Source organism: Geospiza fortis, unplaced genomic scaffold (assembly GCF_000277835.1).
Source record: "Geospiza fortis unplaced genomic scaffold, GeoFor_1.0 scaffold1081, whole genome shotgun sequence".
In the NCBI taxonomy this organism is placed as follows: domain Eukaryota; kingdom Metazoa; phylum Chordata; class Aves; order Passeriformes; family Thraupidae; genus Geospiza; species Geospiza fortis.
Window position 1 is genome coordinate 1,054,439 of NW_005054503.1, and position 25,309 is coordinate 1,079,747.

Consider the following 25,309-nt stretch of genomic DNA (forward strand, 5'->3'; position numbering starts at 1 on the left):
GTTCTGCTAGGAATACACTGCCCTCATTCACATACATACTGCTATTAACAGAGAATAGTGGCAATAGCAAACAATTCTTATTTTTTACACAATGTAATCATCTAGTTACATGAAATGCCATGGCAGATATTCTGCCAAGGAAAACTGATTTAAATACAAACTGCTTAAGATTGAATGTCACTAAAGTATAATTGAATGCTACACATAACCATGTACTCTGTTTCAATAAAGTTACTTGGTTTTGTCAACATAAAAGCTAAAAATACACCATGAAATGATTAGAAAAGCTGGAGGAAGGGGTTGGGTTCTGGATAAGAAAAATGTAGCACCTCAGCATAATACTTTGGTTAGGGTAGAGTTTAAGAAATCAAGCACCAAGAGAATATATTGCCATGAATTACTGGTATCATGGTAGATAGTTTAACATGAGGTTTTCTGGCAGGAGACAACTTTCATTGTCAGCTGCAGTCTTGCAACAGCCCATGGAAGTTACATGACCTGCAGACATGAGTGACTCATGCCATGTGTCACCCTATGAATACAGTACTTCATTTGCTCAGAAAGCTTTGTTCCACTCAAATAAAACATTTCTTGTTACCTTTCTCTCCTATTCCTTGCCCCACAAGCTGTATTCGACATTAGCACTTCATATTGATAATTCTTCTTTTGGAATAGTGATACACCAGTTGTGCACACAATGATTTGTAATAAAGTCATTTCTGTCTCTTTTAAGAGATTATATGTAGATATTGAGGAGGTTATAATTAGTCATTTCTTATCATAAGAGAAGGCTGTTCCTGAAGGATATTATCCCACATTCAGTAGAAGGTTATGTCAGTCTGTGCAATATAACAAATAGATTTTACTCAGTCTCAGTTTTCATGTCTTGCTGTGGTATAAACACTCCATGCAGGTCCATATGCATTTCCACATTCACTATGGCTCGACCCAGCTCTGTGAATGTTTTAGCATCCAAGACAAGTAGGAAGGGTGGGTCCTTTGGATCAGTCTTCACAACACAGGTCAGAACAACACCTGTGACACACAAATGAAGAATTAGAAATGTAAAAAATTTCACTAAGCAGAAAAGATAACCCCATCTCAAAGTGGAAGCACTTTCTTGACTAAGAATATTGAATCTTGTAAGATTTAATACAAAACTCATGTAACCCCAGTTTTCAGAAGGTTGTCATTATTTTACCATCATCCTCTTCTTTTGCATCAGGTCTGGGAACAAAAACAGGCTCAGATGGCCAGCAGTCATCCTGTCCCCACTGGAGCATTTCCTTTGTCTGGGTATTAAATTTTGCAATCTACATGGTTGTGACAAGAAAAGAAAAAAGTCAGTGACCCTGGCAGTGGCTTTTTCCAAAGGTACGACATGAACAGACTGCTGGCAGGGGAGACCAATGCTCAGAGTTAAGGCAGGTATCATCACAAGAAAAAACACCAGGAAAATGTTACATTTTGAAGTCACATTTTATGGCTGCATAACCACACAATGTTATTTTAATTTCATTTCACTAGGTTACAATTGCACCTTTCATTTATGGTGTTTAATAGTTCACAAATGCTAACAGGCCACAAGAGAGCCTTCACTGTAAGTAATGTCCCTCACTGCAGAGTCCAAGACACAGAATATTTAAGTGACTTGTTCCAAGTCACTGAGATTCTGTAGTAAAGTAGGAAACAGGATTTAAATTGCCATTTTCTAATCCTGTGAGTTATTTTCCTTTTATTGCTACTTCCATATTCCTCAAGGCCTTCTGTTGTGCAGTAGGGTACACATGCCAGAAGAAAGGCTGTTCCTAGTGAGGTGTAAAGATCAAAGCAGGGAGGCAGACACTGGTGTTTTCTGAAGGAGCAGAGTGTGGATTTTCATCTCACTGAGTGGCCAAAGCAATGGCCAGAGGGGATGCCTGGCATTTTCAGTTCAATTCCATTAAGGCCTTTTTTCTACCCATAGAGATGCAGTTCTATTCTTTTCCATTTTGATATTTAGTCAAAAAATATGTTTACACAAAACTGAAACTATTCCAATTACAGGAGGAAGAATTAGAAAGAACTCTCTCTTCTAGCCAAGATGACAGCACTTTCACTGACAGACTTTACCTAAGGATTAGGTTGTTGTTCTTGCATTCATTAAACTGCAACTGATGTGAAAAAAGATCTTCCTACCAGCATCTTTTATTATATTTGAGTCAAGCAGAGATTATCTACACTGTAAATAATGAACTTGCAGATTTGTTTGAGTTATTGTCAGATGTGCTGCAATAAATCTTCTTGCATCATGCAGAAATCCAGCTCTATTTTGTAATCAGTTGTGGAAATTATATGCAAGAACCAACAGTGACTTCAATTTGTGCTGCCTTGTAGTGACAGAACAAGAATTGTAAAGAGTGAGTTTGTCCATATAATACTCATACATTTAAATCTTTAATTTAGCTTAATTTTGTTTAATCTTTACATCGTAATTAAATACTTTCCCTGTTAATCTATTTGTACTCCAGGCTGTCTCCTGGCATCATACACACGTAAACAAAGCATTTGCTACCTCTAATAGAGAACTAGCCAGCAAAATATAAAAATTAGATATTGTTTTAATATTTAAAATTTATTAGGTAGTATTGCAATATCTTATTTTTCTGCTATGCTTCCTAGAGGGAAAAAATATATATACATGTAAATAATACTTCTTTTTCCTACTCTCTTCTTTGTAGTTCCTGGCACATCACAGAAGGTTCAGCCCAATTTAGCAGAAGAGTGAGGGTCTCAGTAGCTATTCAAGAGACTTTCATGGAACATAAAGCTGGACTAAGAAGCCTGAGTTTATGAATACTTTATGAAGGAAATGGTACAACATGAACTTATCCTTATGAGAATTTAGGCATTTAGTGTTTCTTTGCATGTGAGTGGCTCATCAATGGGAAAACACTGACATTATAAATGTTATTTATACCTTTGTAGGAACTGGACACCACTGGACTCGTGTTGCAAAGACATATTTGTATTTTTTGCCATTGTAGCCATAGTTGATGCGAGGCAGTTCTATCCCTGCATAAAAGAAAGCTCAAGACTTAGAAATAAAACAAAAGAAAACCTCAAATGTACATCTATATAGACACACCAATCTTCAGGAGGTTTTGCCCTGTAAAAAACCTTGGAACTACTTAATAAAGGTGTTGTATAGATTTTGAATGTCCGAATTTCTAAGAATCTGAAGATGGGTACTAACATAAGTAAGCCACAGCTGTTAGTTCAAAAGGCAACAATTTTTTATTCTTAGGGATTCATTAGACTGGAATTTATGAGGGCTTTTCTGTTTTTTTGGTTTTTTTCCTTTCTTTATAACTGTGATAGACTTGGAGGCTAACATTCTAAGAAATTACTTTCACCTTAGGTTATTTTGTATTTACATATTTCTGCTATTATGCCCTGATAAAAGGTTAAAAATCCTCTTTCAAAAGCAATCTTTATAAAATGCAGCAAAACTTGAAGTACTACTTATAACAGGCTTATTTAACTAAAATTTGTCTTTTAACAAGTAGATTTGCAAGCCATATTAATAGTTGCAAGATCAGACTTGGAATCCTGTATTAATACAATGATAAATAAATAAATAAACGGATGTAGCACCAGATATTTAAAGGATGTATCTCACCTTCACATAGGATTTCAGGTTGGCAATAGATGCTTCCATCTTTCTCCTTTACAGCAGTTGCAGTAGAAGGAAGTGTGACTAAATTAGAATCCACTACAGCATCCTGAAAGAGAAAAATGCTGGAAATGTCATGGATCTCTAAAAATACCCTTCTAAGTTAGATTTTTCATCAGGTTTGATATTAATATAAACAATTTATGGCATTTTAGATTCTGAGGTTTTCATTAGAAATTTTGGTGCACTCAGAGTATTTTATTATAATATAGAATAATTATTTTGAATCACACTGAGTCCTTAGAAATGTTTAGATGCACATGGCTATGGTCCAGAAGTACCATAAATTTGAGAATTGAATGAATGAAGATGGGTTTCAAGGAACAAGGTGTCAAATTTTCACTGCAAGTCACCAAGGTTAGGTTTTTGCACCTGCTAAAAATCAAGTGCAAAAATAGGTGTGATATACTCTATAATGTCCCACTGCTGAATTCTTAAGATTGCAGAACAGCTAGTGTGATCCATCACATCCTTTGTCATTGCTGCAGAGCTGTTTCTGAGAAAAGAACAGGGCAGCAATGTTCTAGGATGTAGAAAGAAAAAGTAATATCCATTCCAAAGGTATCAGGCAGAAACTTGCCCAGGTTGCTGGGCAGTATAAAATCTTCCCTGCAAACAATGATGTAAAGTGATGCTTTAAATTAAACTAAAAGATAAAATCTTTTCTCTTCCTGCTATATATCACACTTAAATGAAATCTTCTAGTTTTAATTGAACCATTGCACCAGTTGGGAGCATGCATGTATTGTATGTGGGCTTCCAGTGAAATGTAAGAAACAGATTGTGCAAAACCTCATGCATGCCCTTGCAGTTAGCAGCCAAGTGGGTCTGTCTGCTTCTGTTTGATGGCATACAACAATTAATCTCATTGGGAAGAAAATGACATGTTCTTCAGAGCCCTGTTCTCCAGAGTGGATGGTGTCAGCACCAGGATCCAATCCACAGAACCATGTCCAGCTGCCCACTGCCATTTCCCACAGGACATCCAAAAACCAAACCTTCTGCAAGCTCTGGGTATCACAGAATCAGAAATTTACACACGAGGGCTGGTAACTAATAATACACCCATTATTCACACTGATGTATTTTAAATTATCAATCAGAAAACAGGTTAAAAAGTCATTTTCTTTCTACCTTGTCACACTGCAGAGGAACCACAAATCTTCTGCAGGTTGGTATGGAGGTAAGTTTGGCATTCTCTTCAAAGTCTTTAGTCAGGTTTTTTAAATAAAACATGTCATATAAGCTATTGTCTGTATAGGCAATTATATCAAAAATAATGTGGCCATCCTCTTCATAAGCATTTATATGGTGAAAAAACACCAATGCATCGGTGTAGAACTTGGTGGACACTTCTTTTTTAGTCCTCCTGTCTATAAAGTGAAACCAAGTCTGAAAGAGAGAAAACATTATTTAAAGCCATTCAGAATCAACAAATAGTTATTAAGAAAACTGTTTTCTAATGGTAGCCATCAACACTCTAATCCCTGTGTATTTGTACTGAAGGATATTAAGAACTCAGGGTTTGCTGCTAGCAGACAAGGGGTTCCAACCTGAAGAAAACACAGCAGTAAAATGAGTGTGGAAAAACTTTAAGCTCATTTTACTGTTGCAAATTACTATTTGGGTTAGGCTGAGGACTGACGTTTTCCAGAAAAACCTGGAAAATCCCCTGCTCTCTTTTTAAGTTAAATAAATCTGCCTTGGTTGAGAGTTTCTGTGGTGCTGGTGCCCTGTACCTCAGCAAGTCTTATGTGTTGATTCCCAAAGCATGTGGAAATAAAATCCTCAGAAAACAGTTTTTCCCTCAGTTTCCACAGTGAAAGACTCTTCTTTTGTTCAGGGCAGGCTTTTTCACCAGTGGGGCTCTCCAGCACATGCAATGCACCTGGAGCAGATCTCACCCACCATAGGCAGAATTTTGTTTGGACCAGGAGCAACTGGATCTGTCTCAAATGCTAGAGTAGCTTGGAATTTCTCTGCTAGTACACAGTATTTTCTAGCAATGCCAAACTATCCTCTCTCTCAAGAGCTTCAGCATCAAATATTTATTTGAGAAATTTCTAGGTATGAGAGACAGTATTCCAAAACATACAGCTTCTAAAAAAATTGTGCAACTGTGACAGTCAAGGTTTGAAAAAAACCCAACAAATGACTACTGAAATGAATGAACCAGATGAAAAACAGAACAGTGTGGAAGAGGTCACTGGCCTGCCTGATTCCATTGCTCAGCAGTAAGAAAAGTACCTTATCATCCTTGTTAAAGGCAAGGCAGGAAGCCCAGCTCACACCTCGCATGTAAGCAGTTGCCATTTTGAGAATATCCAGTCTGAAGGGCTGCTCTATGAAGATAATGTAGTTCTCTGTGATTCCAAAGCTGTGGTAGTAGCTGGGGTGGAGCAGAGAGCGAGAAGGGACAGAGCAAACCACTTCCAGGTGCTTGAAACAAGATTTCTTCTTTTCATGTTCTGAAGATGAATGATAAAAATTAAAATCATATTCCTAATAAATTCCATTCCAAATTTGTGCTTGAATTTCTCCCAGGCAGGGAAGAACTAGTTCCTTTAAGTTTTATTTGCATTTTCCTGTTAAGAAAGTGTTTGTTTACTGCTGTATAATTAACGTAGAACTTTGCATGCAGGAAGCAATGCAGTGAAGTCACTGCTGGATCCATTCAGGCACAGCCCCCTTGTCCTGGGATTTGATTCCACTGATTACTGTCTTCAGAAGTTCCAGCTTGGAGGAGAAATATGTTTAACTAAATCAGCAGCTTTAAAAAGGTGTTCAAATGCTCCTGTGTTTTTTAACTTCTAAGGAGATATTCCCAAATTTGAGCCCCAGTTAGAAATTGCAAACTGGTCTTTTGGGAGAAGGCCTCTCGATTGTTCAAGAAGGGACAGGCAACACAATAGCAGATGACTTTCAACAACGCACATCAAAAAAAGATCTTGAAGGAAAAAGAGCATGGGATTTGCTCTGTGAACAATGGACAGCATTTCAGCAAGGGCCAGTATTGGCCAGGCTAGAGAGGAATTAACTCTATATTAGGTTTTATTTGGTATCATGCTTTCACTATAATCATAGTATCAACATTTGCAGAGAATTTTCATTTACACAGAAATTAAAATTCACAAATTCAAATTATATGTACTGCCCTATAGAGAAAATTGCTTTAGAACCTTCATTTAAAAGTAAGTTTCTTCCTACTGAAACACCCTGTTTACACAGTACTCAAGAGGAGCCTTTGTAACAGCACTTGCCCAGACAGGCTAAGCAGTTAATATGAAGTTCACAATAAGTTGAAATTAACAAAATGAACACCATTGGTTACTAGAACAGCTGTATCACCACCCTTGCCCTTTGAAGAAAAGAAATTGCTAACAAGTTTCTAGAAAATACCAATAACACATATTTCTTACGTGGTACAGAGGAAGGAATCTTAAATAGAAGGTATTTTGTCTTCCCTTTATCAACTATTGAAGTGCCCATGTTGAGAACATTTCCAGCACTGTCATAGTGGGGGTGAGAAGTTGCCAAATTTACAGCTACATATTTATTGTAGTCAACCTGGAAAATGATACAATAAGAGATTTGAGAGATGTGTAAGAGAATGAAAATTGATCTCAGTGAACAGCACAAAACCACCAGATTTTTAGCCTTATATTGGCACCCCATTTAAAAATAGCTTTGAAATTTAAATAATTAAACCAAAATACTTGTGTAGGTATTCAAAGGTATTCAAATGATCTCCTTACTCAAGGCTAAATCAAGTCACAGAGTCTGAATTAGAGCCACCTCTCCCTTGAAGCCACATAACATCAAGGAGGATTAGCTAAGCAAGTTATTCTGCAAATGCCTATTTCACCCTGAAAGCACTTTATTTAACAGAGCTGTCTGGCAATCTGCTGGAGCTAAAAGGTTTCTATTTTATCTAAAGTTTGGAAATTGGACTCAAACTGTAGTGTGGGCTAGGAAAAAAAAATCATTGTATATGTTTCAATATTTCAAGTTCTCATTTTAATAATTAAATAAAATCTTACATAAGGTCCTTGAAAATAGTCATATAACTGACCTACTGATTTTTAATGACGTAAATAATTTTATAACTACAGATACATAATAATGGCAATCACCCAAAATAATCATGTAACTGTGCTATTATTCCTGCAACCTTCCCAGATTATGTACAAGTGAAACTGCTCAAAGCCCAGCTTTTCTCAAACTAAATGAGATTTAAATTTTAACTCAGGAGTTCTTAAAAGATCTCTTTTATCTTTTTGTATCTTCACTATTTCACTTTACCACTATTTCAAAAGTAAGGCAACAGTAGAAGAAAAGCATTTTGTGTCCTGAACATGTTAAAGCATCCTCATGAGTCAGCCTGAAATTTATTCATCAGCAGACAAAGAACCAGAATGACAGATGGTGGTTTGTACCTTCTCCAATGTCTCCAGAGTCTGTGGATTAATTTTCCTGATGAAGTTAGTCTCACCAGTAGCATAAAAATCATCCCCAGCTTTCATAATGTTGATGAGACAGTTGTCTGTGAACTCAGGAATGGTGTGAGACAAATAGGAGAATGCCCTGTCCAGAGGAAATTTCATTAGAGCCACGGAAGCCAGAGCTGCCTTTCCCCCACATGGAGCACAAGTGACCCTGCAGTGCCACAGCCCTAGGGCTGCCTGTCCCTGCTGTCCCCAGCTCCCTGGAAAGGCTGGGAGAGCAGAGGAGATGGACTTCTCCAATGCCCATGGCCTGGGTGAGGGTTAAGGACATGCAAGTAACTGGTTTTGACGCACAAATGGGCACCCAGGCCCATTCCTTCTGTCACCTCTAGGACATGCACTGGTTTATCAGCATGGATTAATTACACACTCTCCTGTGCCTATCTTGGGAAAGTTTGGCCTACCAGTTCCTACCTAAAAGCTGGTAGGTTTTTCAGCTTCATTAAATAGATGAATTTATATACTCCCCAATGTAATATTTTTGTCACCAGTGTTATTCCATATCACAGTTATGATTTCAAAGAAGATTGGACATCATGTAGGCTTGACAGTTTCCTTTATCAGTGTATGATTTCATCACAGTCACTAGAAGCCAAGACAAAGTTGCTATAACCCTTGTGAACCTCAAATGCCAGAGTTCCTCTATTGCTATTGGAAGAGGGAAGAAAATCTCATCTCAGGGGAACAACTTACCATATCAGCTCTTTTGCAATAACTGTCTGTGTATGTGTCCTTACCAAATGTCAGGTTCAAGGTCACCAGAGGAAGCTCAGTGGCAAGAAGGAGAGAAGGGTGACATATTTGCACTTATTAGTGAATCCCTACAGCCAATTTTACATGACCAAGAATAACATGGTGGCCTACACCTCACCTTTTTGTTAAACCATCTTTAATCAAAAAGTTTTTCTAATTTTTTGTAGCTATTGATGCTTCTCTTTTTTTTTGTTGAATAGACTTTGTATTAGTATCTTTCCCATCTCTAAATGTTTTTCTTTCTCTCCTTACAGAGTATCAAAATGTTTCACTAACTGGAGAAAGAAAATGTTTTTTATATGATCTACTTGTATTACTGAATAAAGCAGCAAATATTGGTGATAAAATGAATTTAAGATATTTGCTTTAGACTAACCCATAGGCAGTTCATATCTCTTGGCCTTTTCAATATTTAGCAATTGTAAATTTACAAATTAACTGTTGTATTTGTACATACATGTCAAAGGTAAACAGAAAGACATCTGTGCTGAAGAGAGAAGTAGATAGAAGAATCTTGTTGGGAAAAGCATTGCTTACTTGGCAAATATGTTTTTGCATGGATCTGGATAAGCCATAGTCCCAAACTCAGACACCATGATTCTGTTTGCTTCTATGTTACAGTTGTACGTGTCACTTCGGAGATATTTACTTCTGTAGTAAACTTCACCTGAAGAGGAACAAACAGATCTCAACCACATTTTATACTTAGTCCTTCAAAAAATTAGCACAGGTAGAGCCAGATTTTCTCAAACAGCTGTCCCTTAGCCAACAATAGTTTGGAATAAAACCAACAATACCCCCAGCTCCCTGTTTTAAAGGCTTTATGGCTGTTGAGACTGGTAACAATTTGTCAAGATTTCCTGACTTCCACTACTAACACTGGGGAAATTTTGAGGAGAAAGTAGGGATTTGGATTAACTGTTCCAGCAAATAAAACAATGTGTGCAAAAATGATTAATTATACAATCAATTTACAGGTGGTGAAAAATCTCCTATATTGGCAAAAATTTAGTTATGGGAGTAACAGATTGCTTGAAGGAATCAACAGTTTAATGAATCTCCACTATACTTGAACTAAGTGAGCTGTGTTTGCTTTAGGTAAGTAAGACATAATGGCAATTTAAAAAACACTGACTATTTCTTTATAGTTTATTTTTTTAAGGACGTAGAGCTAGACAGGCTAGAGATCCTGCAATGGCATTAAATGCTTCCAATCACAGAAATGGGAACTAAAAAGTAAATACTAGGATTAGAGGATAACAGGAGTAAATCCCATTTAAAAAATAGATACATATTTTTTGCCACAAGAATCCAGGTGGTAAACCATCCTGTCTCTCACTGTGTAACAGCTGAATAGGTGAAAAATGTTTTTAACTGAAAAAAAAAAGAAATTGAATTGTTTAGGGTAGAGAGCTGCCTGTGTTTCCTCCATAAGGATGACAGGCAGGAGGAGGGACTGAAGGGTGTCAAATATTCTAAGTGAGGTTTGACATGTGAAGTGACACAGTGGCCCAGTTTCTCTCCTGGCAGCTGTTATAGCTGCAACTGAATCCCAAAAGGGGAATGCTGGTCCTCCCTGAAACTGGGCTGTCCATGCACAGCAGAACAGCCTCTGGGCACCACAGTCCCTGTGGCTGAGCCACTGGAACCCACGGAGGTTTTCTTGGGGTGGGAGGCAAAGGCTGCACTGCAGTGACCTGCCCAGGGCTGGGTGTGTGCTGGGCTGGGCTGGGCTGAGGGCAGCACTGAACTTCAGCACTGCAGAAGGAAGGACAAGTAAATCTCCCTGCAAACAGCCCTGCAGAGACATTCCAGCTGCTGCTGTCAAGGGTGGGGTGTCAGGGGGAGTGTGGAGAGACTTCCCCCACAGCAGTTCCCCCCTCTCACATCACTCTGCAGACAAAACCCACAACACCTCAACCCAACTCCGAACAGAATTAGCAATGTAAGGCTTGTTGAGTTCCTTTCAATCCAATGTGCAACAACTTACCATTTTTAAATGTAAAGCTGTGCAGCAGAGCCAGGCCATCAAACCAGTGGTTGTACTTGCTGTCCCCTATGGTGTGCATCCCTGGGCCATTTCGGAGCAGCATCCCTTGCAACCAAGTGGGCAGCTGCCCTATAACCAAAAAGGAGTTATCAGTATTCATTTAGTCAAGGAGAATGTTCCAGGACAGTTTTCCTAAAGGCAGAGGCTTCATGTAGTCAGACAGACTGTAGGTGTGTTGAGATTTGCAGTACCATATTGGAGTTTGGGTTAACTAAAATTTCCCCTACTCAAAAACGTGGCACTAGTGACATTCTGCATGACTATTGCTATCAGGGATTACTATAACAAAATGAGACTGTTGGAATGTAATTTGTTAATTATCAGGAAGCAAATAAAATTGGACCTTTCCTTCCTGCATTCATAGTTCACAGTGATCCATTTAAACACTTCTACTTGTGCCAGAAAAAGCTTGAGCTTATCAGAAATAAACATATTTCATAGGTTATATTATTTGCAGTGGCTTTCAGCACATCAGCTTAGACTTCAGGCTAAATTAATTCCACTAAAATTTCATTAATTAGATTACACAGCATAATATAGCGTAATTTGGGAAATGCTTTTATGACACTAGTCATAATATAGTGTTTTGTACACAAATAAAGTATATGAATATTGTACTGAAAATGTGTAAGTGCTGTTGAGACTTGAATCATAAATGTTTGTCATCAAATCCCTGCAAGAAATGTATCACCCACCACTTGAATCACAGAATAATAACAATTAAAGAATGTCAATAGGTTTTAAAAGATGAACAAAGCCATATCAGATATTATATAAAAAGCTTGACTTGCTTCTTTGTGCCTGTGACTCCTGAAGGAAGATTTAGGATCACATACTGCTTCTCCACACAATTCCTGCTCTGGGTATTGCCTTTGCATAAGAATCTCTTCAGAACTTACATTTCTCCTTATCATTTAGTTTGTGACCCCACATTGATTATGTTGACACACCTTCTTGCTAAAACCCCTTTACAACAGCTAGAAATGTCCTCCTGTGGACCTTAAAAATTAACTTATTCCAACCCCTGCTGTGGGCAGGTCCACGAGACCAGGTTGCTCAAAATCCCATCCAACCTGGCCCTGAGCAATTCCAGAGATGGGGCACCATTGTTAGGGCATAACTCCATTAGGGTTACAGCTCTGGAATACATGAGGTACATTAAAAGTTGACACAATGGAGGAACTTTCTTCATCATCATCATCGTTGTTGTTGTTGTTGTTAATGTTATTTTCTAAAAGAGCCTGGAAAACTAAACCTTACTTCCCTTTCTAACACCAAGGCAATAACTATAGCAATTTTTATATATTATAATTTTGCTGGGAAATATAAGAAAGGGAAAAAGATCTTTTTAAAGCACTGTGGACCTAATTTAGTTTCTGAAATTTCTGGTGCAATTCCTTGTAATTTCTGACATAATTTCAATATGAAAAACAAGGAGCAATGGGTCAACTAGTGAGGTTTTCAGATAATTCATCTTAGTGGGAATTAAGCATTTCTGTAAATCACACTGGGCACCAAATCAACATCCAAAAGTGCTTATACAGCTTTAAAAATGCGGACCTTATTCTTTTCTGTAATAGGTGAGGACACATTAATGACACAGTGAAATCCTCAAATATTTATTAACTATGGTAACAACAGCATCTCAGAAAATCACATGGCTGTAGCAGAGCATGGGTTAAATTGCAGCTGATGTTAGAAATGTGATATTTACAGTGTACATATTGAGTAACAAGGAGCCAAAGTACTGGCAGAGTTCAGGACTACCAAAATATTTGAAGGAGTCATGGCTCTCTTTTCTTTATCAAAGAAGAAATGTCTTGTATGTATAATGTTACCTTCTGAAATACGCAGTCTTTGTTCAAATAAACTATTGCATAATACAGATCAGGCTTGATAATTTGTTTGTTTGCAAATCACTTCAAGTGTTTTGATAATAAGTTGTTATCTTGAGAAAAAAATAATTGAAAGGCATAAACCCATAAAAGCATGAAATAATTCAAAGGCAGTAAAACAAAACACTTTGTCTGACTTGACACAAGATCTTTTCCAATTCAGCCACGAAACTGAACAGAAACAAAGCCCTGCAAGTTTTAAGTTTTGTACTTGGGAGTGGCAGATTCCAACCATTTCTTGGACTGCATATCACAAACAACACGGCCACGACTAAGCAGGGGTTCCCAGCAGCAAATCTCTCCTGTAGCTGTAGGGAGAAAAAGTCAGTAAAAGAAACGGGGAAAAATAACGGGTTGGTCGAGTGTCATCCCTAGACTAGAGAGCCACTTTAAACTGTGGATACTCCGCAGTTTCTCCTCGGTTGTTTTCTTTTTAACGCTACCCTGCGGCATCCTGTCCTGGTGCTTTGCTACTGAGGAGTGCCAGGGATGAAGAGCCCCGATTTTCGAGCCCCGGGGGAGCGGAGGGCAGGGAAGGGTTACAGGGGAGAAAGCGAAAGCGGGAGCGAAGCCATGGGGGTTGGGGCGGCCGAGACGGAATCCCGGTCTCTCCCTCACCACCAACTTCAGTGAGTCCTGTTCAAACAGACTTTCGAAAAGTACACAGAAATGCTCATGGAGTGAGAAAAGTCCCTCAGTAGGGTAACAAATATTATCTGAGATCAGTCCTTTAAACAAATTTCCCTTGCGCCTCTCTCTCAGTTTCCCTTTCCAGCGCTGCCTCGGGTGAAGAAGAGTCACGATTTTGACGCATCAGAAAACGCCAAAATAGCGGCTGGTTTTACATCAGATTTTCTTTCACTTACCCTGCACCTCAGCTTTTACGGGCTCTGGGTGCTCTTCCTTATTCCTGCCATAAAGCGTATCCATGTTCGATGGAGCCCCCGGTGCCTGCGCTCTGCCCGCCGCTCCCGCAGGCGCCCTTGTCCCCCCCAGGCTGGGCTCAGAGCGGCTCTTTCCTGTTACATATAAAGATAAGGTCAAAGTGCAGCCGGAGCTGGTGGCCGCTGGCTTATAGATTGACTATTTATAATAGCTGATCTTTAATCCCTAGAACATACACTCTAATTCTTGCACATTCGTATTAAAATTAACTCTTTCGCTGGCTCGAAGGGGAAGTAAGAAATGCGTTGTCTCTGCTGTTTGTTCCTTAGGAGCCTGGCAGAGGGAGGCAGGCACAGCCAGGGGACAGCTGGAGTAGCTGAAACATCTCCCGCAGCTTTCCTGGCCAGTGTTAGACACTGCTGGGGATGCTTGTACCATTTCTGGTAGGGAGAGGAAAAGAAAAGAAATCTCTGCTCACCGTTCTGGATTTGGCACTTTGGGAATGACAAACACTTCAGAGCAGGGGGATCATCCTTTTCTTTTCATTCTGTGGTTTTAAACTGGGCAGTTCTGTAAATTAACAAATTATCACCACTGAATAGTCATGGGATGTATTTCTTTATGTACAAGCTGTTACAGAGTCAACTGAGTGGCACATCTTTGAACTAAATATCTTTTCACTCTACCATATTCTCCCATATGTGACCCAAATCCACCTATGAAAGTATGGCAGGACTCCATAAAACTAAGGCAGATTTTTAACTTCATGCTTTTGTTTCTAGATAAGGTACTTAACTGAATTCAATGTCATTAATTTTAAAATCCTCTGGAAAGAGAATTATTTCAATATAAAGCATGTGATTGCAGAGTAAATCTTAGGCTCCATTGACCATGAAGGATAAAGAAAATCTTTGCACAATTATATATTATGCAATTTCATATGGGGTTACCCTAAAATCCGATTTTTTTCAGCTGAATCACCATTGTTCCCAAAATGTTTAACATCACTTCTTAAGACTGACTGATCTCTTAAACTATAACAGTTATTTTATTCAAAACACAATTTGTGCTACAGAATAAATGTCTTCTGACACATTTATTATACATTGTTCCTCTTCTCCAAACCTCCTGTCTGTTTGATGGCTGATCTTCACTCCAGGAGATCATCAGGACAGCGTGCCTTGGTCTCTTTTTGGAAAGTACTGACAGAAGCAGATGATAACAAAATAAAAAGCCAGATTAGAAGAGAAAATATAAGGTCTTTGTTTGAATTAGTAATACTAATAAACAGCAGGATTGAGCCAGAAGGCTGTAGGAGACGAAGGGGATCAAAATCTACACATATATGGAGATACAAACACATAGACAGGCATATCCACTGTACATATGCATGTGGGTCCTTGCGTATGTGTGAGAGTGTGTGTGCACTCAGGTGTTGATTCACTTCATACACAAAGCAAGGAAGGGATTTTTCAGCAATGTTAGGGACTGAAAAGGATCTGGCAAAAAACCAAAGCTGCCCAATTCTACTCTCACTAAGTCAAGGGGACTTTTTCTCTCCCCACAATGTTCTGGTTTGCTTTAATATGTTTGTTTCAGTGTATCCTCATCCATTTATGTCTTCACTCTTAATGCTGCAGTTTTAATTATCTGACCTGTGAGACACCTAATCTGTAGTGACATTAAGATTTCCATTGAGCAAGCAAGCAATAGAAAGATTAATTCAAACCCTTTTGCCTCCTCCACATCAAGTGTTCATGTAGGTTAAGGTTCAGCCATGATGAGATAGTTGGAAACTGTCTTAAAAGTTGTCTGAATGGAAGAACAAGGAACTGCAGATATCCAACAGCTTCTGAAATCAACCTAAATGTGTTTGGTAGCTAATTTTAGATGTCTGTGACTGAAGGTTTTGTCTCATATGTTGGACAACTTAAATAAAGAAGCTTTATGAAGTTAGTTCTTCCTGCTTGTCAGTAAAAAATACTTAATTTACCAGCAAAATAATTTTTGTTGTTGTTTTCCTCACACTAATGACAAATAAGCAGTTTAGTACAGTATGCGGAGATTAATTTTCTTGCCAACTGTGTGATTTTCCCCCTTTTTACATTGAAATGGCAAAATATCAAAGCATTGATTTACAATTATAATGTGTAATTATCAGCAGTAGATGATGTGGATTAGACGACTTCTAATTTTATTATTTCACAATGTTTCTTCTTGTTGCAAAACCCTTCAAATATAAATGCTCTCCCAACCAAATCTCACATTTTTCTCCACAGTTTCCTCTCTCTATTCACCCTCCATGACAACATTTTTGAAGTCCCCAGCTCCCCACCACGTGCAAATTTGCTTCTCTGTATTTCTCTCTGCTCTAAGCAGCTGTGGTGAAGGCCACAAGCTGTTTCCTCTTGGGCCCTTTCTCACTTTCACTTCCCTCCAGTCTCTGCATGCCCTGAGATTCTCTCCCAGAATTTAAAAGGGCCATGAAGACATTTTTGGAGGCTGGATGTTGCATTTTGGATGTGATGTCTGTGGTTAATCTAAACAAAGCCTTCCAAGGCAGCAGAGCCAGTTAAATGCATTTCTAGCACAACAATAACGACCTGTGCCTACCTTTGTACTTTTGGTTCACTTAGCAAGAAGCAAGTTATTGCCTTACAAATCAGAAAGAGACCAATAAAATTCCTTATCTCCATTGTACTTAATTTATTTTAATCTCAGTCTTTTGCTTATAGAAATTAAGTTCTAATTAAAGCCCATTAACAAAGGTCAAATTGACTTGATGTATATGACTTTAAGCTGTGCTAAGAACTTTCAGCTATCAACAGTTATCTATTACAAACAAATAAAATTTCAATAGTAAAACTGATACGAACTTAGGAGTTGTTTTTGCTGAAATCACACTGATTGCTATCTCACTTTCTAGAAACACAAGTTCTTATCTTTGTTAAATACTCTTTTATTGTCATGATCTCATTTCACAAAACTGCCACCAGACTGTTTAGAAACACGTCTCTTGCACTGTCCGGATATAACTGCAAACGTAAATTACTAATGTAGTTTGTTCAAATTTAAATAACAATAGTTTTTCTATATTATTCTGACCAGGTATTATTTGGGTCAAAATTGCTTTATCATGTACTATTTTGCTCATTATTTGGACAAAAATAATTGGTTTTGTAAGATTTTAATTTCTTTTATAAGATTTTAATTTTGGGGAAGGAGAGTTTTTTGTGAGATCTCATAATTTCTTTGATAAACAGAAGTATTGCTTTCTTTTTTACAGTCATAGTTTCAATACCTATCATGAGAAATATTGAATTGTTCATTAAAATAAATACATAAAGTAACTTAATATTAAAACTCTTCAAGTGCTGAGGCATGGAACTGCTGGCCTACCCATACTGTGTATCCAACAGCCTGAGCCTGCCCAAATAGACATTAGACATTAAAACAAATAAACAACCACAGTGCCCACATAAACTTCCTTGCTGTAAGACTTCTATAATCTTATTTGCACCTTTCAACATCCCTATTTACATGTTTTAATATGTAAATTATACAGTTCAGTCATGTGTTTTCAAGTGGGTAGAATGACAACGTGAAGGTTGGCATTCACTTCCATGACTGAAGGTGTAGAAATGGGGTCACAAATGGGTACAATGACAGAAATGAATGTTGCTGCTTATCCTACCTAGTAGCCTACTGTACATCTTCGGGGGAACATAAAGAAAAACTCAAAAGGACTCTTTTGTGGTTTTAGTAAATGGCAACTGAGTGTAGAGGGCTTAGCACAAAAACAGTGTTCCCAAACAGAGAGGTTGCTGGGCCTCCAGTCCTCTCATTATGGGAATTGTGAAGCTGATCTTTTTTGTAAGCTGTTGGATATCTACTTGTAAGAGACATTATCAATGAAAACAACTTGTTATAGAGCTTTTTCCCCTCTCATTTTCCATGCCCTGTAAGCTCTGAAATAGCTCATAATAAGCAGAAGAAAAATGTGTAACCAAATTAAATAAAACAAACAAGAGGTGGAAACTGAAACACCTTGGAAGACTGGCCAGCTTTACACTTATGGAAACCTGGAGAGACTGCAGAGACAGTGGCTGTAAATGATGGCTGTAAATTCAGATCCAAGCAATTTATTTTACCTCTTTATGTGGTGGGCAAAGTTCAGTCTATTTGTATCTACCAGTTAATGTTTTACCCAAAGAGGGCACCTTTAACACTCTAACAGTTCTCTAATTAAGATATTAAAGCAATGGCAGATCTAAATTGTGCCACTTAGTCAAATATGATCACAAGGACACATGAGGTGTCATCAGGTTCTTGAGATAGTTCTGCTCCTTTCTATGTGAACTTGGGGCTCAGTTTGGCCATCAATAACCCCAGCTCAATAAATGTTCTAAGCCCCACTCATCCTCTTCTTCCTGACAGTCAAAGTTCTGCTCTGAAGGCAATAACACAGGGGAAAGAGCTGGGAAAGAGGCAGGGATTGAGACATCAACTGTGGTAGTGAGGGAAGGCCAGCCATGAGCCTAAAGGCAATGCCAGACACTTCCAAGGGGACAGTTCCTATGGGAAGACCCTCAGGGACTTATCCAGGTGATGAATTATCCAATTAACCATACACATCTTCTAAACAGAAATGATGTTCAAACCAAGAGCTCCTGAAGTAATCCTACATGTCTTTATCCTGACCCCATCATGCCAGGCATGAAGGTCTAATTTAATTCTTGCACCCTGTACAGATAAGAATTGTTTTCCCTGTTTTTATAAACAAGATAACATCAAAATTGCAGCTTGGCAGGGATCACTGGTAGGTTCAGTGTGTTGCCTCATGGAAAATTAGACAGTAGAAGCCACAAGACCAAACCCTTTTCAGTCAGCAATAGCTGGGTCTCACCATCAGGATAGCAGCACAGGAGAGCAGCAAGGAAGGAAGTGGGGTTGCGATCCACCTTCTTAAACTAATTGGCAAATGGGCGTTTTTAAAGCCAGCTGAAGAGATGGAAGGTGTACGTGTAGGTGTAGAGTCTGCTCAGGACTCAGTACCTCCTACCCATCAGGGTAACAATGTTCTTCACACTGCACAAGTTCACATGACACAATAAAATGAGGTATTCATAATCTTGTCTCAAGTTCATGATACCTAAAAACAATCTGTTTTCTACCTCAAAGTCAAAGCAATAGAAATAAGTTTTCCATTTTTATGTTTATTCAATTAATAAATTAAACACAGAGATATTTATATTCCTGATAAAAATCAATATATTATATTCAGTAATATTCAGGAATGTAAAGATGGCAATATCCTCCTATAGAGAGTAAATTTACTTGCTCTTCCTCAAGGCAAATGAACAACTGCCAAAATGAGCAGGGGTGTGATTTATTCCTTCTCTTTGGCAGCTCTTCACTTCCTTAATTCTTCAAATCTAGCACTTTCTGGTTTCTATTATGGATTCTTAAGCTATTCTGCAGTGCTGCAGTTTGAATCCCAGGCCATTCTCAGGCTGTCATGATGCAGCTGTGATCTGTGATCTGCACTGGGGCATAGATCAGGACCACTCCAAAGCCAATGACTTCTGGCATAAGAAAGCTATTTTTTAAAAAAAAGTCATTCTGTTGAGGAAGAATGCAAAAGACATGTTTCCCACAAGAAGGTAAGTTCTAGAAGCACTGTTTACTTGACATCAAGTGAGTTCTCACTTATGAGTGAAAAGGGTTTTCAGAAGTTTCCCTCTTCCTGGAGACCCTAGCTGCTGATTTTGATGCTTTAAAAGCAGCATTTTCTTTTCATGTAAATGCTTTTCTCATTCTTGTGGCAAACAATAAACTGACAGAATGCTTTCCTGGCACTAAAGTATAAAAAGTTAACAAACCGCCAAAGAGGGAAATTGTCTTTCTTCCACTCTCCATCTGCTGCAGGCAGCTGAAGGGTAACTTATAGCAACCGTAGATTAGGGAAAAAATGCACATTGCTATAGAAATTGCCAACAGTAGACTCACTTGGAGAGCTTGGCTTTATTTGTAGACATTTCCAAACATTATTTGTTCTTTTTCAGGGCCTATTTCAAATTCCATCAAAGCCAGAGACAAGACTTCCATTAATTTCAATGCCTTTGGAGCAGAGTCACAGGGGAGAGCCTGTGGCACCCTCAGCCCTGGCATTTTTAGTATGTTCATGTAGTCAGATTTCCAGCAGCAGAGAAAGAACTGGACAATGCTACAGAACACATTTATCATAAAAGTGAGCTCCCACTGGAAACATCTGTATCACCAAGCCAGTACATTGAAGTACAGTCTCCATCATGCTTGTGTTTCAGAAACAGGCTGTGTTTTTCTTATCTAGAAGGATAAAGTGGGAGGACTGGATGCCAGCTGCTGTGAAGCCTGGCAAGTCAGCAGGGCCCAGGAAGAAGCAGGGAGTCTGAAGAAAGCATCATGCAAACACACAGTGGCCAATTAACTTAAATGCAGCTGCCCTCAGCTTTGGCTGCTGCAACAGCTTGAATATAAAACACTTGGATTGGGTGTTCCCAAACTGAAGCCTGTGAAGATTTATATAGGGCCTGAAAGGGACTCCTAATTTGCAGACACCCCCAAGAGAAGCAGCTGATAATAGTAGTTACACAGTCTAATCTGGGAAGAGGATGGGTGTCTGGGCCAATTAGCTAACTAGAATATGGATTGGCCTTCTCCAGAGCTGGGAAATCCAGTCAGAATATTCACATCTTAGCTGCTCCATAAGCTCTCCCTATTAATCAGTCAGAAATTCATGCAGGATCTGCTCCAAGGGTTCCATAGCTGAACTCTTGATTTACAGGCATGGTGAGAAGGAAGACATCCGGAAAAGTGTATTTTCTTCTCCTTTCCTCTCATCCCCCACTATTTTTCTACCTATTAAACACTTTCCAATTAACTTTATCTTGAAAAGCCTGATAACAGTCCGGCTTTTTTCAGCTGAGCAAGACAGCCATAAACTGGAGATCCAGAAAGGTCTTGGGATTGAAGTTCACTCTCAGATGTTGACTGGATGCAGTGCATGCACTTGGCTTTGGCAGAAAGCTGGAGCTGGACTGGCACACTGCAGGCACGGGCACAGCCCAGCAGTGCAGGGCAGGAGGCATTTCTGCAGTGCAGGAATCCATCAATCAAACTCTGCTGATTCCTCTGTGCTCTGCTAACTGGCTCACTAACCCATGTCTAAATATAAGTGCCTGTTCTTCCAGTTTTGGGTTATGGTGGTATAAATTAATAATAATGGCATCAAACTCAATGGAGTTAATGCCAAGGACAGGAGGATCACAATAGCTAAAATCCTTATTTGTACTGTGCTTCTATTAAGCTGGTGGCTTTGTAAACCTGATGGATATCTTTTATAAGGAAGTTGAGATGCATTTAGAGATTTCAGCTCCTAAATGTTGCTGGGCTTGCTTCCCAAAGTCCATCATCAGCCTTTGGAATGTGCTAATAGGGCTCTCAAGTAGTTCTGATGATTAAAGCAATATTTTCATCTTTCCTAAATCATTGATTTAAGTTATGGCCTTCTCTTCTGCCTCCCAGCAGGCATAAATACTGCAGCCCCAAAGAGCTGAGCAGCTTATCTTTTAAGGGATGATGGGAGCATTTCACTTGGGGTGTGGAATTCTAAGCAGACACAACAGTTCAAAATGAAGCTTACTTGGAACAGCTGAGATGAATCTGCACATGCGTAAACAGAAGGGCAGGATGGATCTGCTACAGTAATTATAGACATTGCATTAGCATCTAAAAGAGGCACCTCAATAATTATTAAAAATAAATCAATCCAGACTAATTAAATGTATCTAGAGAAGCAGTGTGTTTTCCCATCTCACAACTCCTTGTGTTTCTCTTTTTTTCAATTCTCACTATTTTATCTCTTTGCTGTTGTAAAGACCTCCAGCTTCAATGTTCACACAATGAAGCCTTTGATGTAGGAGCTTTATCTCACTTTTCCACATGTCCAACAGTAGCATATATCAACTTTATCTTCTCTGCTCACAAGGAAAGCAACGATTTAATGTCTTCTCCTCAAACTGATCTCACATGGGATGTGACATTTGTACAATAGAGCTCCCAAGGGTCAGTGCAGGCACTCAGCATCAGCACAACACCCCCCAGGCACAATCACAATTATATATTAGAAGTTCTGTTCTGTTCCATGCTCTATTGCTGCTGTTGTGGCAAGCAGCAAAGAGGAAGGAGAATGCTGATGACATGACAAGGATGACATCTCAAGCTTTTGAAGAAGGCAGCAAAAAGAGTGGTGTCCTGGTAAGCAAGACCAGTGCAATGCACAGCTCTGGGTTGAGAATGTGGCTGGGGATCACAGTTCTGATTTCTCTTGCTGTGAGTTTGGCTGTGGAGGAAGCAACTGATGAAGGAATACCTTGTTCAAAGTACCAGCAAGCTTTCAACCATTCATGCTATGAGTTTGTTAGACTCCAGCAAACCTTCACAGGTGCCCAGAGCTGGTGTGAGAGAGGAGGAGGGCATCTTGTCTTTATTAAAAATGAAGAAACTCAAGAGTTCTTGCAAAAACATATTGCTGAGAATCAGGAATGGTGGATAGGACTGATCTCAAACTCCTTGCTGAATGAAACTACTGATGGTAAGTGGTTTTAAAATCCCATCTTTAAAATTGGATCAGCTCATGATGCTTTCTTAACATGGTAGAAAATGCAGTTAAGTCCCATTGTAGATATCTGCTGAAAAGCCTCTTTTGTTGCTGTATCTTCAGATTTATATTAAGATGTTTAATTACCTGCTTCACTTCCTTGTTGCATGTTATCACCCTTTCCATTGGATCTTGTGGTTGTGTGAACACATGGTGAGTGAGACCAGCTTGCTGACCCAGTGAAACCAATGTGCTGGGTTAGGTCTCCAGTGGAAGCCAATTCATCCCACTAGGAAGTGCTGCACGGTCTGATGCAAGGGAAATGGTGAAATCTCGAGGCTGGGAGCGCAGGTGGAAGTGGCAGTTTCTCTTTTCATGATTGCATCAGGTTCAATATAAAATGTAATTGAAGATCATTACCCAGACTAAACCATCTCTGCTTCAGTAGGAGCAGGACTACAATCCTGCTCTGCAGACTCTGACTCTAATTGTATTACTGTGGAAAATAAACATTCAGGACACAATTTCTCTGTTTGCAGGGTCAATAACTTGGCTGGACACTTCAAATATCATCTACAGTAACTGGTACAAGGATCAGCCATCTCCCTTCTCATCCATGTGTGGGTACATCCTGAAGAATGCCAAGTATCAGTGGGGTGTGACTGAAAATTGCAGCCAGGAATTTGACTTCATTTGCGAGTTTGGTAAGATGCACAACAGCTGGAACAGTGAAGTGAGTGTGTTGTGATCACAATGGGGCATAAATTGCCCTGTTGCTTTCAAAGTAGCTGGGAAATAACTTCATGAATCTTACTAAATGTGAACAAGCAAAAAGTCATATAACCCCAGCAGGTGCTCTTCTTCCAGCGTGCTGATAAACATCTGATCCAAAGAAGGAAGAATCCACAAATCACTGGGAGATGTAGGTGCTCAGCAACCAGACATTAAGGCCCAGGGTTCCAGTAGAGGGTTGATAAAATAGAAATGGATCTGAGAGTGAATATAATGTGTAGCTATCCACATCTTCAGTGGACATAAGCTGGCTGTGTTAAAGCATGGCTGCAAGAATAAACTCCCACAAGACCATAATACCTGGGCTAGGTAGGACCTGTATGGCTGTACCATAAAAATACTCATTGATGTGTGCCAGAATAATTTCCATTTGTAACTGAAGCAAAAATACAGGCAGGATTCCAGAGGCACCACTCCTTGCAGCCTGGAGTGAGCAAAAGTGAGAGCAAGTTTTTCTTGTTTCTTCTGAGACCCTTCCACTTTGTGAAGTTCAAGGTTTTCCCAGGTTAAGGAAGCAGACAGGAACCTGTACTTCCTGTGCTCAGACAGAAAATCCACAGACATTGTGTCACTCAAATTGTGACTTGGAACAAACAGTTCTGGAAAGGAATGCTGGCAATATCATCCCTTTAAACATATAGATATGAGGGGAATTTGTGTTCCTCCCACTTTGCACAGGAGTACTTTAAACTGCAGCTAGAACTGGGGTCACAAGCACTGGAAGGACAGTCTGGCTGTGGGCACACTAATATAAAAGGCTTCCAATCAAGTATGTAAGTACAGGTTTCCACAAGCCCTAGAACTGCTACTGTCCAGCAGTCTGCTACTACTGACATAAATAACAAGGTTTTCTGCAATAGGCAAAGCTAATAAAGTTTTGTTTCCTATCCTGAATTTCTGCTCCATATCCCCTCCCTACTCTCCTCAGCACTCCCAGTTCACCCCCATATCCCAGCAGGTCCCACCTCTGCAAATACTTTTCAGAGTATACCTCAGCTCCCTCCCATGCAGCTGCTCCAAAGCTCCAGCTGTATGTGCTGGCCACTTGAATTCCATGTCCATGGCATTGATATAGCTCTTTCTCTTCTCCCTAGATATTGCATTTCCTGAAATTTTAGGGTGTTGGAACTTTATATCTATACATCAAATTTAGCTGAAGATGACTAACATTAAAAATGACTGGGGGAGAGGAAACTGGCAGACAGCACAATTCCTTAAGCTTATTTTTCTTGCAAAAACAGACTGAAATTATTTTTCCATTACAGCCACAGTAGACAACTGTCTGTTTGTAAGGAAACTATCATCTGTTACCATAGGATCTGACTGAGATCCCATTAAATTCAAAGAGCAACAATATCCTACACTACATTCATCATTCCACTAGCCAGGAAACCAAGACCAGATCAAGGCAATTCTACCATTTGGTGTTCTGTAGGTTATCAGTTTATTATAGTAAATATATAAGTATCAAAGCAGAGTTTGTACCTAGAAACACAGACCAAGTTTTGTCCATCTTTCCATGTAAAAGTTGCTGAGACAGCAAATACTGTGAGAAACCTGCCTATAGAGAACAAAAAAAAAGCCATGAGATAATGGTCCATACTAGAATTTACCAGCAAGTTATTTTTCAAGCTTATTTAGAGAGCTCTAATCTGCAAACTGATCATGTTGCTATAGTTACAGCCAGGCTTAGCTTTAGCCTTTAAATAACAATAGCACACAATTATTGCAGTGTGCACACACTGGCACTGTTAATCAAGGGACTTGAAGGGAATGATCCTAACAACAACGGGAGGACAATGTATTTAAACCTGGAACAGCTGAAACAAAAACATCCTTTTGCAACACTCCCATATGAGAGCAGTTATTCACATCCTCCTCTTCAGGGTATTAAGCAGCCTGATTACTACACGAAACTAAGAATTCTGAAAGATAATTAACTGTCCCAGATTAATCAAAGAATGAGGTGTATGTATTTAGAGCTATGACCTTACCCATCTGAGCAGTGCTGCTGAATGAAGTCAGTCAAATATCACACAGGAACAAAGGAGCCTCTGTGGCAGAAATGGGATC

General features: G+C 39.1%; 2 protein-coding genes across 3 annotated transcripts in view; one reads left to right on the top strand and one right to left on the bottom strand.

The window, feature by feature from the left end:
- Positions 1-77: 77 nt before the first annotated feature.
- BCO1 (beta-carotene oxygenase 1) overlaps positions 78-25,309 on the bottom strand; it is a 58,594-nt gene continuing 33,362 nt past the window's right edge. The window contains exons 2-13 of one of the 2 annotated variants that reach the window (XM_031063411.1): positions 14,282-14,373; positions 13,785-13,937; positions 10,964-11,092; positions 9,511-9,640; positions 8,152-8,299; positions 7,135-7,282; positions 5,963-6,183; positions 4,850-5,107; positions 3,662-3,764; positions 2,960-3,054; positions 1,202-1,313; positions 78-1,035 (exon numbers count right to left, since the gene is read on the bottom strand). In XM_031063411.1, coding sequence (XP_030919271.1) covers positions 863-1,035; positions 1,202-1,313; positions 2,960-3,054; positions 3,662-3,764; positions 4,850-5,107; positions 5,963-6,183; positions 7,135-7,282; positions 8,152-8,299; positions 9,511-9,640; positions 10,964-11,092; positions 13,785-13,848 — 1,581 coding nt within the window. In that variant the 5' untranslated portion in view covers positions 13,849-13,937; positions 14,282-14,373 and the 3' untranslated portion in view covers positions 78-862. Of the gene's footprint in view, positions 1,036-1,201; positions 1,314-2,959; positions 3,055-3,661; positions 3,765-4,849; positions 5,108-5,962; positions 6,184-7,134; positions 7,283-8,151; positions 8,300-9,510; positions 9,641-10,963; positions 11,093-13,784; positions 13,938-14,039; positions 14,110-14,281; positions 14,374-25,309 lie in introns of those variants that run through there. The other variant, XM_005428761.2, reaches the window with a different exon arrangement.
- The window catches only part of PKD1L2 (polycystin 1 like 2), a 35,916-nt gene continuing 32,634 nt past the window's right edge, over positions 22,028-25,309 (top strand). The window contains 2 exon segments of the mRNA XM_031063404.1: positions 22,028-22,438; positions 22,984-23,148. Coding sequence (XP_030919264.1) covers positions 22,045-22,438; positions 22,984-23,148 — 559 coding nt within the window. The 5' untranslated portion in view covers positions 22,028-22,044.